The sequence below is a fragment of the Annulohypoxylon maeteangense genome (assembly GCF_022496945.1).
Source record: "Annulohypoxylon maeteangense strain CBS 123835 unplaced genomic scaffold GGS22scaffold_16, whole genome shotgun sequence".
NCBI classification, from domain to species: Eukaryota; Fungi; Ascomycota; class Sordariomycetes; order Xylariales; family Hypoxylaceae; genus Annulohypoxylon; species Annulohypoxylon maeteangense.
The window spans coordinates 860,246-875,786 of NW_025953263.1; the positions used below are offsets into that span (position 1 = coordinate 860,246).

The 15,541-nt window shown below is 48.2% G+C and overlaps 5 protein-coding genes across 5 annotated transcripts; 4 read left to right on the top strand and 1 right to left on the bottom strand.

Annotated features, from left to right (window-relative positions):
• Window positions 1-241: 241 nt before the first annotated feature.
• On the top strand, window positions 242-1,777 carry GGS22DRAFT_50811 (uncharacterized protein). The gene is made up of 2 exons (XM_047967283.1): window positions 242-582; window positions 653-1,777. Exons 1-2 carry the CDS (start codon window positions 475-477, stop codon window positions 1,442-1,444), a joined length of 900 nt encoding a protein of 299 aa, XP_047816195.1. The 5' UTR covers window positions 242-474; the 3' UTR covers window positions 1,445-1,777.
• Window positions 1,778-2,835: 1,058 nt separating this feature from the next.
• On the top strand, window positions 2,836-3,900 carry GGS22DRAFT_191531 (NAD(P)-binding protein; the record flags this gene model as incomplete). Its single annotated transcript, XM_047965139.1, has 2 exons — window positions 2,836-3,547; window positions 3,710-3,900. 2 exons carry the CDS (start codon window positions 2,836-2,838, stop codon window positions 3,898-3,900), a joined length of 903 nt encoding a protein of 300 aa, XP_047816196.1.
• GGS22DRAFT_50824 (pantetheine-phosphate adenylyltransferase-like protein) lies at window positions 3,900-5,603 on the bottom strand. The gene has a single exon (XM_047967284.1). The coding sequence runs from the start codon at window positions 5,229-5,231 to the stop codon at window positions 3,981-3,983; it is 1,251 nt and encodes a 416-aa protein (XP_047816197.1). The 5' UTR covers window positions 5,232-5,603; the 3' UTR covers window positions 3,900-3,980.
• A 721-nt stretch (window positions 5,604-6,324) lies between these two features.
• Window positions 6,325-9,589, top strand: GGS22DRAFT_170767 (WD40 repeat-like protein). Its single transcript, XM_047962495.1, has 3 exons — window positions 6,325-7,818; window positions 7,884-8,481; window positions 8,536-9,589. The coding sequence occupies exons 1-3, from the start codon at window positions 7,075-7,077 to the stop codon at window positions 9,012-9,014; spliced, it is 1,821 nt and encodes a 606-aa protein (XP_047816198.1). The 5' UTR covers window positions 6,325-7,074; the 3' UTR covers window positions 9,015-9,589.
• A 205-nt stretch (window positions 9,590-9,794) lies between these two features.
• Window positions 9,795-13,388, top strand: GGS22DRAFT_170769 (transcription initiation protein). The gene is made up of 2 exons (XM_047962496.1): window positions 9,795-10,191; window positions 10,279-13,388. Exons 1-2 carry the CDS (start codon window positions 9,943-9,945, stop codon window positions 13,129-13,131), a joined length of 3,102 nt encoding a protein of 1,033 aa, XP_047816199.1. The 5' UTR covers window positions 9,795-9,942; the 3' UTR covers window positions 13,132-13,388.
• Window positions 13,389-15,541: the final 2,153 nt, after the last annotated feature.

Sequence of the window (15,541 nt, forward strand, 5' to 3'; positions counted from 1 at the left end):
ATGTAGGATGATATCTACGAAGTAGTAGCCATTGATTGCTTGCCACTTCGACTTCACAAGCATCCATCATCCACCGTCCACCATTCACTATCCGAACTTCGCTCACAGCCGTGTTTGCACCCTCTTCAGATGAATATCAACAAGAAGGTGGGAAGCTCACCGCCTTAGATATTCATAAGATTGAGGGGATTTTTTAGTTCTTTGGTGGACTTGTCCTTCCATTTATTATTCGATAAATTTCTCTACACTGAGCTTCTCGCGTGAAATCCCACTGTTCATCTCCGTTTTCGTTTCCAAACCCTTCCCTATCAATTTATCTACTACTTATACAAACAACAAACGACAAACATTCGCATATCGGCCTCAACCAGTTTCACATACAACCCACTGAATCTTTCGGCATATAAATTCGATCCACCTCGTCTCAAGAATCTCAAGATTACTTCGGCTGTAACATAACATCCGTTATTCAAGATGCTACCTCAACTTCTTTCTCCCGAGATGGGAATCACCCTTCTCATGGGTATTTCTAGCTTTGGTGTAGCTTTAGCTAAGCCTGTCGAGGCTCGACAAACGACTGAGGTAAATGGGACTAAAATTTACTCACCCCACGCAAATTTTATCTTAAAGTGACCACTAATACTTTATACAGACCACTAATGCTGCTGCTGTCTCAACCGTCACTGGATATGCCCACCCACTGACTCTCACCCCCCTGACCACCCTCGGCGCATACCAGACCCCCCTATCCTACGCCTCACCCCCAACCGCCATCACAGTCCCCACCCGCCCGGCCGCCGGCGAAGCTGCCGCCGCTACCGGCGTCCAGGCCGAAGCTGAGGACTCTTCGTCATCTTCTTCCCCCGCTTCCACTTCTAGCTCCGCGGGCGCGGTATGCACTTCGATCGCGGGAGCCTACCCCACAGCCACTGTGCCTAACTTCTGCAATCCGTCGGCACAGCTAAACGCGGCTGGCTTTGCGCCTGCGCGTACGGACTTGCCCACAGCTACTGTTACTGTAGGTGCCGTATCCAACAAACTGGACTGTTGCGTGCAGTGCGCGGGCATCTTCAACTGTGTCGCCTGGCGCTTCGTCCCCGTCTACACGCAGACCCCGAACGCGCACCTGCCCGGCGGCTTCGACCCCTGGGGCCGCGGCGACTGTGAGGCCGTCTACCACACCGGCGACCCGAGCAACGAGACGTCGTCCGGCGTTATCGAGACCGCGAAGGAAAATGAGACCGCAAGCTTGTGCCCCAATGGCAAGGTTGGCGAGATGCTGGTCGGTGGTGCAGGCAATGCTACGACGAATGGTACGGACGCTGGAAGCTGGATGAATCTGTACTACAATGGCTGGAATGAGGGCCCTTGCGCCGAGCCCGTAGCCCCGTTTGAAAGTGGTCGTGATGCTGGGCGGGGCGATGCAGATGATTTGTGTTCATAAAAGTCTGCTACATAAGGGCTAATTAGCTTGAATATGATATAACAAGTAAGTTCTGGAGTTAAGTTTATAATCAGATGAAAAACGATGGTTTCCAATTCATTCTGCCCTTCATGGCGTGCTGCGAATATGACTTCGCGCTCTGATGTGGTAATACACGTCTTTTCATTACCTCCACTCTTATCTATTTTCATCCAGGTGGCCTTTGCCCAAGGTCGGTTTGATGTAGCTAACTATGAAACTTCATCTAAGCATCCTAGTGTATAAGTACAGCCAAGATGAGTTAATTGTCTTCGGTATACTTAGGTAGGTACCTATATTATCCTTTGAAAGCTAGTGACAGCGAATATGCTCTTTTTAATAGTATCCATTTTGTAGTATTCGACAGGACTAAATCGACAGGTACAGCTGACTAGGTCTCCTTATGCGAGTGTGACATTCTCTTTACCTAAGTATCTTTGATGTAACACATTTAAAATACTACACGGGGGTGGTTAGGGTGATAGTATGAACTAGATGAGAGCCTAATGCGATTTATTAGGCTTATACGATCCTAAAAAGTATCTAGATTAATAGGATATCTACCTATGTACTTTACAAAGAGCACTAAGGTTGCTAAATAACCTTGGTGGCTTCATTCTATGTCTATGTATATCAGAAATATCAACACACCACATTCTATGAAGCCTTATGCTGCCTTCTAGGAGCAAGAATAATACATGTGAATGCTAGGTAGTGCATAACTAGTCCTAGTCAAACTGAAATTACACGATAATAGATTCATTTTACCCTAGGGACCTATTTATATGAGAATTATTCATGCCATTTCTTATTTGGGTACGTACTTATGATATGGACTTTGTAAAAATATGGGTAACTACAGTCTTACCCATACGAAGATACCCAGATCTACCACCTGATACCTCAGGTAAGTTACAACCAATGAGTTGAGAGTATCCAATGTATACCTAGGTACGATCCGAATAAGGGGACCATGAAAGGGCATAACACGGACGAAGCACAAACTTTGATCTCTGTGGATTCAGTCAACGCAGACCCATATATAGCAAAATCTGGGGGCGTGAGGAGTGGCCAAGCATTGGACGACCGCTGTGGGATGATATGAATGCATTAGCCACCTGCATTGTTGAAAGGATACGTGTAAATCCCCATACCGATCTCGCAAGTTCCAAGCCCAAGATCGGAGCGGAGAAGGCCCATCTTCACGAGAGTCTACAAGCTACACATCCAGTGGCTTGCAGTCAGAACCGACCCCGCAGTCTCCGAGGTGAAGTAAATATAAAGGCGATGCTTTTGCAGATTATTTGTACGAATACACTGCAACTTTTCATTGCGCTTTATATTATTGCCATCCTTGTGATACCTACGCCAGGATGACGACCGAAAGAGCTGAGCTCACGGCAAGGGTGCTACCTCTGATATCCTTGGGAGACGGCTCTCCGGGTTCACTGACGGCCCCGCCTCCGCCACTACCCCGCGAAATTCCGGCAACAAACAGGGCCCAGGAGCGCTTTCATGTAACGGGCAATGCGATTGTCACTGGTGGAGCCGGGGATCTTGGCTTCGCTGCATGCAACGCCCTCCTTGAACATGGTCTTGAAGGCCTTATGATATTTGATATGAACCCAGCGGAGGCACAAGCCAGAGTCACGGTGCTGGAGTCTGACTTTCCACACGCCAAAATCCGATTCCTGAAAGTTGACGTGACTGACGAAGATGGCGTCAACGCTGCAGTTGACGAAACAGTCAAGCTGTTAGGCGGTGTCAGCATTCTGCTAAGTTTCGCTGGAATGGTTGCCTGCGGCCATGCGCTAGACTGGTCCGCAAAGGATTGGAATCGGGTGGTGAACGTGAACACGATTGGCGGTTTCCTTGTTGCTCGTGCGGTAGCTCGGACGATGATAGAACGTGGAATCGGCGGGAGTATGGTATTCATAGCCAGTATATCAGGGCATAGAGTCAACTTCCCCCAACCCCAAGTCTCCTACAACGTGTCTAAAGCTGGGGTGGTGGCTATGGTGAGGTCGCTTGCTGGCGAGTGGGCAAAATTTGGAATTAGAGTAAACAGTATTTCCCCGGGATACAGTATGTTACATCAAGAGTTCCCCTTTTTTCACCCTCATGGTCTGTTTTGGGAGCAATAAGTAACTACCTAGTCGAGTTGACTAAGGAGTCGCTTGTTCCAGAGACATGCTTAAACCCCTAAAATCGATATCCTCAAGAATGAATTACTAACTCCCGTTACAGTGAACACGATATTAAATGAGGGCGACGGTCTAGATGAAGCAAGAAAGATGTGGGCTAGTCGAAATCCAATGGGAAGGATGGGTGAGCCGGATGAACTGTCAGGGGCCATTGTGACGCTCGTAAGCCGCGCGGGGAGCTATATCAACGGCTCGGACCTTCTTATAGACGGAGGGCAGACCCTTTTCATGTAGTGAATGCCATCGACGTGTTTCCCCGGTTGTGTTTCAAGTAGACACATGCTCAAGACACAGCAACTAGGTAGATCTTTAGACTAAGTGTGAGACTGAGCCTTCTGCTTCCGAATGGCTGTGCTGCTAATCTTTTGGGTAAAATCTCGCGCTTCCGATGACTTGTGCACAATTCCATCGGCATCGAGGACGTCCACTTCAAACGTCTCAAGCTGTCGCCAGCCGAGATCCTTTCGTCGCTCATTCACGGCGTTACCTCCGCTTCTTGTCTCACCTGAAACTACAAGAATATCCATGTTTTCGGTGGTGATAGTCGGTCCATAAGCATCCTGGATAACAACACAGCGAACCTCGATGGTGCCGTTCCGAAACTGGGCGACGAGTTCCCCGTGATCTTTGATGATTCTATCCTCAATAATTTGAGCATTTTGGCTCTTCTTCCATCCGTCCTTCGATAGATCGAGTATTGAGGACAGAAAATCAATCGTATTCATGGCGCGTTCGTCCCAAGGCTGCACGAACTCGGCATATTTCTTCCTTTTCAACAATTCATCACCAGTAATGCCGATGATGAATTGACACGGCCGTGGTGCACCTTTGTCGGGCACCTTCAGCAAGAGGACAGCGGCAGTTAAGAGTAGTTTATGTCCGGGATGTAGATGATCAAAGGTACCTCCCAAACATACGGTAGGTTGCGTAATAGTTTGGGGAGATACTTGTAATGAGTCAGGCAGTCCGACGGACACGGCAAGCCCGCCATCGACGACAACTATCTGAGATTGCTTCAATGTTTGAATACCTTCAAATAGTTTGAGGTATGTCAAGAGTAGTGCATAGCCGGGCTCGTTGTTCGTATGAAGTATATATCGCCAAGGATGATAAGCGGATACGAAAGTAGAGAGATTGATTATTACTGTATTATTCGGTTCAATGGCTGGCTTTGAATCGATCGCCAGAGGTTTAGATAAATCATGGTCGACTAAAACCACACGGACGTCTACGGATCCCGGACCGGCGTGAATATCAGTAGGAACTGATAATTGGACACAGATGACGGATATAATGCTGTATAGATCTGCTAGGAGAGATTGGACGTGAGGCCAAGAAAGGGATTTGTGTCGTATATAATTGCCTGTGAGAATAGGTGACACTAACCCGACAATTAAAATTGCGCCATTCTTTCCTGTTTTCGCATTTTTGAGCTTTGAGATGGCAGCTTTGAGAGGAGGCTCATATGCGGCGTTAAGAGCGAGCCGAGTTGCGGGATGTGGAGGCGGGGGTAACAATAAGAGTGACGGGAGATCGTCTCCCATTGTAGCATTTAGACCAGCCATGAAGATGAGCAAGCGGCTCAATCATAGAAATTGAATCAAGAGTCAATAACTTGATGAACCGGCGATAGGGGTAAAAGTCTCGATGAATACTTAAGTACCTAGGTATATATGTGGTATATAGGTAGGTATGATACTAGGTATATGACTGTGGCCAAGACAAGGTCCGTTCAATATCAAAAAATGAGTCCTCGTAGGAAGCCGGTGGCGTGATGAAAGAAAGAGCTGGAGCCTTGACGTAATTCTTTGAGTTACGATGAAGTCGAAGTGGCTTTGATAAATAAATATAGTCTCTCTATCGGAGATGGGATCGGTAGATGAGGCATAATAGAGTTGAGATTATTTTCATGTACTAGATAGGTAGGAAGTCTCCCGAGTCTTTTATTAATCGGAGATATTTCTCGTACCTAGGTAGGTATAGGTAATTAGGTAGGTACCTAATTAGTAGTATCCTTAGTTGATAGATGTTGGAGGGGGTTTTGGAGAACCACCCCGCAATCGATACATATGCTGATATGGTACAATACCTACATACTAGGTGGCAATGTGGGATGTTTGTGGTGGGTGTGCGAATTTCGTATTCTCGTCGTCCAAGTTTCGAAAAGTGAAAAGAGGTCATTTGTTTACATCTACCTAGCTACAACATTCCGATACATATTGACTTGATACCAGGTAGGTTCGATAGTTTTGGTAAGATAAAAAGCGAATGTGCACTTATGCAGACAGGGCAACTTAAACGTACCTACCTACGAAGTAGTACCTACTTAGGTACCTACCTATATATGTATGTACTAGGTGATGATTGACTTTTTTTAAAGCCTATGTAAGCTCTGGAGCCTGTAGTTTATCTTCGACCGCCACGGCCTCTACAATAACTTCAATCATGTCGGGTATAAGTAGGAGGTAGGTAGGTACATACCTAAGGTGGCAACTACCAAAATTCAATCAATGGCTACTAGAAACCTACCGCGGAGGCAGCTGGCAGGTTCTGTTCACTAAGGTTACTCATAATGCATAATGAGGGGAAATTGACTATGAGATGGTACTTGGTACTTCTTCCGATTAGCGTCTAAGTTCAGGCATCCCACTCGTTGAACTATCTCTCCGTTCCCCAATTCAAATTGACAGGATTGTTCACATTCGTAACTAGAATCGCAAATTGGCATTCAGAGGCAGCGCAAGCCAGCCAGTGTCAATCACATAGGCGTAGGCACACAAATCTCCAAGATTATCAATAATATTGTCGTTCTTTTCCTAGATACTCGCAGGCGGCGATTAAGCCTTAAGTCTTAGGTCGCCCTCGTCATCAATATTACCTCGATATTATTGGTGGCACCTGGCATTAACATTGGCAGCGACAGTGATAGCAGCAGCGGCAGCAGTAACAGCAGCATTACGGGAAAGACATCCAGACCAGCACCTGGGCAGCGTACCTACCTACAGGTGGTGTCGGAAATAAGTGGTAGTGCCACGAGTACTGCGTAGGAGCCGCAAGAGCCCAACCAAGCCCTCTCCCGCCCGACGTCGCGAATTCTGCAGGGGGGGAAATAATACAGCATTTTTCACTGTCAACCCAATTTCCAAGTCGCTTGCGACATCTCAAGTTATTAACGATTTCAATCATTGATATCGAGGTCGGCATTGAGATCGATAACTCGATAAGTCGAACTCTCGACCACTCCTCTTTCTCCTTCTGGTAACCCTTTCTCTCCTTGGTGCTTGGTTGGTTTCTACTATCTCCCTTTCATCCCTTCGCCCTTTCATCGCAACTCGGACCAATAGCGGTCGATCCCAAGTTAGAGAGTGTCTCGCAGCTTTGTCGCGACTGCTGCTTAGCGCATCCAACATGAACCAGCCAGGGCAGTACGGAGCCGCCCCAAGACGAACTAATACCTATGGCTCACAGCACGACGAACTCCATATTTCTCCCACTATGAGCCACAGCGGACAAATCTCTCCGCGAGAGTTTACCACCTCCGGTCCGCACATCAAGCTCGACCAGCCCGCATCGCAACCCGTTAATCCTCAATACCAGAATTCCGGTGTGCCCAACATTCTTCAGCCTGGAGGCTTAGGCTCCGGTCGTCCCCCCGCTATGAGTGCTAATACCGCACCCACGCTTCCTACCATGTCCGGCGCAATACAACATTCTCCGAGCGAATACGCCTCGCCGTCGAAGCCCCCGACCTTGAGCTTATCGCACGGCTATTCGAGATCTAGCCCTGCGGCCCCTTACGAGAATCCCTCTACCTCATATTCGCCCTACACGCCTACCACACCCGGAGGATCTGCTGGCCCCTCGTCCCAATACATGTCACCGCAAGATCACAAATATGGCGCCCCGGGGTCTCAGCGAAACATCTCCAATACGCCACTTGGTCTAGCAGATATCAGGCCACGAGCTGATTCGAGTCTGTCTGATGGCCCGCCTGGTACGTTGGGATACGAGCTCGCCAATGCTCAACCGTCCACGAGCAACTATTTGGCGCCTTGGGCGCTCTACGCATTCGACTGGTGTAAATGGGCTCCTCGAGATAGAGGAGCTGGTAAAGTAGCCATCGGGAGCTACTTGGAGGATGGTCATAATTTTGTACGTCAACTTCGGAAATTTTAGAAGCCTTAACCTCCGTAGTCCCTAACCGATTCATCTTCTAGATTCAAATCCTCGATTCGCAAATCATTAGTACCCCTTCGGATATATATACACCTGGCTCGCCCAAGTATAGCATGGAATTTACAAAAGTTGCGGAAGCAACTCATTCATATCCCGTAACGCGTCTGTTGTGGGAGCCTCCCTCGTCTCAAAAACAGTCTACCGATCTCCTAGCTACCTCCGGCGATCATCTTCGGCTCTGGTCTTTGCCAGCAGATGCTCCGACAGCACATTCGAACTCGGTAAACAAATCAGCCTTAGGCGCACCTATAACGAAGCTCACGCCGTTGGCACTATTATCCAATTCGAAGACCCCAGACCATACCGCCCCTCTTACGTCGTTGGATTGGAACACCGTTTCTCCAAGTCTAATTATCACGTCTAGCATCGACACAACCTGTACCATCTGGGATATACCATCCCTAACAGCCAAGACTCAACTGATTGCTCACGATAAGGAAGTCTACGACGTTCGATTTTGTGCCAATAGTGTGGACGTGTTCGTCAGCTGTGGACAAGACGGAAGTGTGCGAATGTTCGATCTTCGTAGCTTGGAACATAGTACTATTATCTATGAACCAACTGCTAAGGATGATCGGGGTATGATCTCCGCAATTTCCTTATCCTCGCTAGCAATCTCTAACAGTACTATAGATGCCAATGGCGGCCGGATAAGCCCTACCTTGGCCCAACAGACAATGTCGCACGCACCGCCCCTATTGAGACTGGCGACCTCGCCACATGATACTTATATGTTAGCCACGTTCGCACAAGATTCGAACGTCATCCGGATCCTCGACGTACGACATCCTGGGCAGGCACTACTAGAATTACGAGGCCACGGCGGTTCCGTGAATTCGGTGGAATGGTCTCCCGGGAGGAGAGGGCTTCTCGCGTCGGGTGGCGATGACTGTCAAGTCCTGCTATGGGATCTTGTATCTGGTACTCCTACCAGTGGCTTGTCCTCCAATGGTGTCGGATCGACTGAGAAACATCTTACTCCTGTCGCCAGTTGGCAGTGTGACTACGAGGTCGGGAATCTTGGCTGGGCTCCACCACTCCGCAATGGCGATGGTGATGGCGACTGGCTCGGTGTCAGCGGCGGCAGGGGCGTTTGGGGCGTAAAGATCTGATATACCCAGTCTCAGCCTACAAAAGTTCGCGTTGTTGACCGAAGTATCATGGAAACCCAAAAATTACCCATGCCAGATATAACCTAAGCAAGAATCCTTAGGCCGACAACGCCCATCAGACTGCTATATGCATTTACGAAGCAAGGCGTTCGTTTTTGGGGCCCGCATTATGTTTTGGTTACGAACAAATTCGCGGGACTTGTTGGTGAGGGGCATGCTAGGGTAGGGAGAAAATGGGGAGTCGGTTCACTAGGTATCTATTGTGAGAAGGGAAGAAGCGTTGTCTTTGAACAGCAATCATCGAAGGTGCTTCTCATACACCAAGCTTCATCCTGTATATTAGTAGCTATTACTTGGGAGAGCAAGCAGAATACCCTTGCTTCATGGATTGGTAGGCAGATGGTACGGTATATGGTTAGCTAGTAGCAGCCCAACTTGGTTCTTCATTGTGCATCTGGTAGTTTATGATGAATTAATGGTCGCACCGGGATACTAAGACAGACTTTGATGGAGAAAAGAATAGGTATGATGAGTTCTCAACCTCCCTAAGTACCTACTTATGTTAATTATTGAGATCTTTCCTTGTGCCTGCCTTCAGCCACATTAAGCCACATTATTCATCTATTTTGGAGTACTATTTCCAAAACCATATCCACTTATAACCACATCAGTTACATTCACACTAAACCAAGTTAAGACTAGCGCATTCCAAGCTTTCATTCGCCAGAGTTATCCTAGAGATCAAGCACGTTCCCGATTGTTGATACGTTCATCAATCATAAAGAATTCATCCAGCCTTCAATCATTTTTTTTAAACCTTCCTTTCTTTCTCTACCTTTTCTTATCATTTGTCACTCTCCATATCCTCCTCGATCTTTGATATCACAACTACCCAAAAGTTCATTTACGCGATCGGTTACTCAACAAAATGAGCGATCCTCGCGATCACGACCAGCCTGACTCGGAGGACGAGGAAGATTTCAATCCACCCCCAGCTGACTTCAGCGACGATGAGAATCAAGACGACAGCCGTCGCGATCAATTGAAGCAACAGAGAAAGTCATCGCCCACGCATAATGGAGATGATGAGGAAGATGATGATGGCGAGGGTGATTTAGGTGGCGGTAATGATGACGACGAAGAGGAAGATGATGAAGATGAAGAAGATGAGGTTCAAGTAAGTCGTGCCATTGCATATCTGCCACCTTCCTACTCCTCTCGTTTTATGTCATATAAATCAGCGCCTAACTGAAGAATTGTTCAGACGCATCGTCGCAAACGACGCAAGGGCAAGGCAAACGTCTTCTTGGATGTCGAAGCCGAAGTCGATGACGAAGACGAAGGCGAAGATGATGAAGAGGCGGCTGAGGAAAACGAAGGTTTCATTGAACACGAGGAGCCAGGCGACTTTGGCGAACAGAGCCGACTGGATGATGACCGACGACATCGAGAACTCGACCGTCAACGCGATGCAATCACCCAGGAAGATCTCGAACGAGCAGCTGAAGGCTACGTACGCAAATATGGAAACCGCCGAGCCGCGAGGGGTCTTGGGGAATCTGCTATTGTTCCCCAGAGACTTCTTCTCCCGAGTGTAGACGATCCCGGTATCTGGGGTATTCGGTGTAAGGAAGGTAAGGAGCGCGAAGTCATCATGGCCATTATGAAACGTGTCATAGAACGTCACAACACAAAAGATCAATTAGCCATTACGGCAGCTTTCGAACGAGGTGGTAATAATGCCATCCTGAAAGGTCTCATCTACGTTGAAGCTCCCCGACAGAGCGACGTGATGATGGCACTCGAAGATATGATGAACGTATATCCTCGTACTAAGCTTGTCCTTGTCGATATCAAAGAGAGGCCTGATCTCATGCGAGTTCAAAAGACTCCTACCTTGGAGCCTGGCGCCTGGGTACGACTCCGCAGACCCGCTAAGCATTCCGGCGACCTCGCACAAGTTCTCGACATCACAGAGAACGGCCTTGATGCTAGGGTGCGCTTCATTCCTCGACTCGATTATGGGCTACGAGACGAGCCTATTCTGGCTGCCGACAAGAAGCGTAAGCGTCCGGTGATGGGTCCACGACCTCCACAGAGACTATTCAGTGAAGTCGAAGCCCGCAAGAGACAGTCGCGTATTCTTCAATACAGCAGCCAGACCAATACCTGGAATTACAATGGCGACGAATTCGAGAAGGGTTTCCAAGTCAAAGATATCAAGATTCAGCACCTGACGGTTAGCGATGTCAACCCGACGCTAGAAGAGGTTACCAAATTTGCGTCTGGAGGCGAAGACGGAGTTGAGAATATCGATCTCAAGTCCCTCGCCGCTAGTCTCAAAGACAGCAATGCCAATGTCACCTATCTACCAGGCGACGTAGTCGAAGTCTACGAAGGCGAGCAGAAAGGCGTGGTTGGCAAAGCAACCAATGTCCAGGCGGATATTGTTACGATTCAAGTCACCGAAGGTGACCTTGTCGGGCAAACTATTGAAGTGCCGACAAAAGGTCTTCGTAAACAATTCCGAACTGGCGACCACGTCAAAGTCATTGGTGGTAGCCGATACCGTGACGAAGTTGGCATGGTCGTGAATATATCTGAGGATCGTGTCACTCTGCTGACAGACCAGACCACAACTGAGATTACGGTGTTCAGCAAGGATCTCAGAGAAGCAAGCGATATCGGTGGCCAGGGATCCCTGGGTCAGTACTCGTTGCTCGACCTTGTCCAGCTCGATACGATGACTGTCGGCTGCATTGTCAAGGTTGACCGTGAGACCCTGGTTGTACTGGATCAAAATGGTGATACGAGGCAAGTTATGCCCTCTCAGATTGCCAACAAGCTGCCTAAGCGGAAGACTGCCGTCGCCGCCGATCGCAATGGATCCGAGATTAGGCCCGACGATGTGGTAAAGGAATACGGTGGTATGGGCCGCCAAGGCAAGATTGTCCACATTTACCGCACTTACGTATTCTGTCACACGAACACAACCACAGAAAATGCCGGTATCTTTGTGTCTAAAGTGAGCAACGTCTCTACCATATCTGCAAAGGGCGGTCGTGTCAATGCCGCCACCTCTGGCCCGGATCTGAACGTCATGAACCCGGCAAGAAAGTTGAATCCGAATGGGGACAGAGGCGATATGCCACCTCCTAAAGCCACGTTTGGGCGAGACAAGCTGGTCGGCCAGACGGTCACGATCAGAAAGGGTGGCTGGAAAGGCACCCTTGGGCGCGTCAGAGACACTACGGACACTCATGCGCGCGTCGAAATACACTCTAAGGGTAAGGTCATTAGCGTGTTAAAGAGCGATCTTACAGTCCGTGATAGTGTCACTGGGCGTGAGATAAAGAACTATGACAGTCGTCGTCCCGGTCAGAACGGATTTTCCGGAAAGCCTTCTCAAGGAAACGCAGATTGGAACGGAGGCCGCACGCCCGTGGGCACCGCCTCATCGCGAACCCCTGCCTGGAAGACTCCTTCGGCCGGTGGTAATGGTGGACGCACACCCGCGTGGAGCAAAGGCGGCGACGGTGGTCGAACGCCAGCTTGGGCCGATGGCTCCCGCACAGTCAATCCTTACGACGGAAGCAGAACTTCCTACGGCTCCGGCAATCGCACACCTGCTTGGTCTTCAGGTGCTAAGACGCCGGCACCCGATCATTTTAGTCACGGGTCGAAGACGCCGGCCTACAGCGGAGGCGGTGGTGATAACTGGGGATCGAAAACCCCGTACGGCGTATCAGCAGCTACTCCGGGAGCCAGTGGGAACGATGCTTGGGGCTATACACCTGGCGCAAGCGGCTCGTCGAACGCTTACGATGCGCCAACTCCAGGTGCTGGCCTCTTGGGAGCCCCTACCCCGGCTGCCATGAACGCCCCGACTCCGGGTGCATACAACGCGCCTACCCCTGGCGCGATGAATGCGCCCACTCCCGGTGCCGGTTGGCAGAGCGGCTGGGGCGCCGACTCCGCACCTACCCCCGCCGCCGCCGCTCCTACGCCAGCAGCAAGCGGTTTTGCCAGTTCTAGTGGATATTACGGAGCGCCTACGCCGGGCGCATACAACGCAGAGACCCCAGCCGCCGGCCCCCGGTATACCGATGACGACTAAAAGTTAAGAGGAGTGTCGTAAAAGGAAAGGCATGGGACAGGATGTGGCAGGAGTCTTGCAAAATTCGGAATTGGTGCTTTCAATGTAGTATTAGTTAGGGCTTAGGTTTACACTTCTAAGTTGATGATTTTTAGCCAAGGCATTGTGGAGGCATTGTGTCTTCGTCAATGGCACACGAATTGCATTTGATTGTCACATTATTATGATACATCGCAAATGTGCCAATATTGTCTCATCTTGGAGTTCATTCTTGGAACAATAATCAATAATTCTTTGTTCACCAACAATCATTTAACAATGTTCTTAGTCTACTCTCAGTGCCCTCCACCCCCCATTCATTTAACTGTAAGAGCTACCTACATCAGCCAGCCCCCATAGCCTACATTCTAATCATCCTCGAAGATATTTTAGAAAATCAGCTTCGCGCGTGCCCTAACTAATCTCCATGTGTTTATATCAGGTCATTCACTCGGCTCACCACTACGAGCTCTTAAATATAGATGCCGCAGAGCGAGATAGACACAACTGTAGGCATAGGGTTCTAACATCTGAGTACGGGGAGAAGTGTTTCATGCATTCATGCTGCCGCGTGCTTGGTCACGAAGTCATCTTTAGATGCCTGAACGCTAATAGGGATGGTGAGAATTTGTGTGATAATGCGATGAGGGAGGATGTATTTGTGCCTCTTGCATCTGGATCCACATCAAAGGGGGGTGCGGGTTTAGAGATCGAGGCGTTAGATAGGATTGAGGAAGTAGTCTTAGGACCCTCACCTATGGAAAGTTCAGCAATGACGATGGAGTTCTGGCCGGAAGACCAACCAGGGAAGAGAATGCTAGTATATTTGGAAGATGAAGAAGATGAAGTCCTAGAACACAAAGACAAGAAAATGGAGGAAAAGTCTAACGGTCGGTGGCATAGGGTACTACTCTATTTGCGGCGGAAACATTGAAGTGCGCGAAGACATATTTCACATCCCCAATTACTGTAATTCTGAAATGCGTGTTTATTCGGCAATCTACCTATCCGGATATCTATATACTACATACCTAAATAATATATCTATTATTTTTGTTGTTCAGGAGGATACGTATACCAGCGCAACAGATGGTGCTTTTCGAAAAAGAGACATCATGATCGACTCCTATCTGACCTGTATTGGCTGTCAAATTATTTCCCCCGTTTTCTTCTAGGGAGCTAGAAATATCTAGGTATCTACATAGACAGCACTTCATAGTATATATAGTCTATTGTTCGATTTTCAATTGGGACCAATAGGCTCACGTCAAAGTTATAAATAAGCTCACCTGGGAAATCGTGACCTCGAGCGGCGTAAAAATGAGATAAAGTATAGTTGAATTATAATAACTACCTTGGTATAATAACCTTGAGGCTTCAAAGTTGGGTTATTGATCACCGGTCGACCAACTGAAAATATGACAATATGGGAAGATAGTTGTTCTGGGCTATCACATTGAAACCTCACGCATTTGCGCAACCTGTCAGTGAGTCCCATTCCCGCGTAAACGAGTGGCCAAAGTCAACATGGAATTACACTTTCCCAAGAACCCACTAAGAAGTCTAGTATACTTGAGTCCTAGATCAATCAAGGATTTCAATCAGCCTAAAAGCCACCCTAAGTTAAGTCCCTACGACGCAAATGCGCTGTGCTAGGCGTATATGTAACATTATCATTAGACAATCATAATAAGTGTTAGGGTATCAGTTAGATATAACTACTCGCAACTACTCGCATGGAATCACTACAGAGAGATCAGCCCTATGAGATTTTATAGGAGTCTAGTCGAAAGAGCGTAGTTAAGTACTAGGTAGATATTGGACACGCCTTTAAATTCAGATGAGTTTCGTCACGGAGAGTCATAGAAATTCACAGAAACGTTGATTTCCGATAAAGCTAGGTTATTTTAGAGGATAGGATAGTAGAATTATCGTCGGCGAAGCAGAATGGATTGTATACTAGTGGTAACTAGGTAAGTAATACGTATATATTTTGCTCTCCTAATGTATCACTACCTACCTCGTACCCAATAACATACCTACCTAGGTGATATGTTTTGTCTTGGTAGATTAAGCAATGGCACCAATTATTCTAGAGTTCTTCACTATCTGCTAAACACTTGTGTATCAAAGATCTCGAGTTTGAACATCCTAGCATCCACATGACTCACTCTTCGCATTTGCGCAGAGAAGAGAAGCTTCATCGCTAGATAGCTGCGCCTTTGCACTTAAGTGCGAACATGGCCTTCAACCACACTAAGGGACTCGCGAGTTTCCGTGAAGGGTCGAACGGACCTATGTGCGTAGCGTTGTGTGCCAAATGTCAGCATGCTTTGACAGTCTATATATTAGGCTTGCCCCCTGGGCAGACTTGTTCACAGTAATCCAGAAA

Coding starts and splice junctions, on each gene's coding strand:
- GGS22DRAFT_170769 (XM_047962496.1), top strand. CDS start 9,943: ATGAGCGATCCTCGCGATCACGACCAGCCTGACTCGGAGGACGAGGAA. Junction 10,192..10,278: donor ATGAAGAAGATGAGGTTCAA/GTAAGTCGTGCC, acceptor AGAATTGTTCAG/ACGCATCGTCGCAAACGACG.
- GGS22DRAFT_50811 (XM_047967283.1), top strand. CDS start 475: ATGCTACCTCAACTTCTTTCTCCCGAGATGGGAATCACCCTTCTCATG. Junction 583..652: donor AGGCTCGACAAACGACTGAG/GTAAATGGGACT, acceptor TACTTTATACAG/ACCACTAATGCTGCTGCTGT.
- GGS22DRAFT_50824 (XM_047967284.1), bottom strand. CDS start 5,231: ATGGCTGGTCTAAATGCTACAATGGGAGACGATCTCCCGTCACTCTTA.
- GGS22DRAFT_170767 (XM_047962495.1), top strand. CDS start 7,075: ATGAACCAGCCAGGGCAGTACGGAGCCGCCCCAAGACGAACTAATACC. Junction 7,819..7,883: donor TGGAGGATGGTCATAATTTT/GTACGTCAACTT, acceptor TTCATCTTCTAG/ATTCAAATCCTCGATTCGCA. Junction 8,482..8,535: donor AACTGCTAAGGATGATCGGG/GTATGATCTCCG, acceptor ACAGTACTATAG/ATGCCAATGGCGGCCGGATA.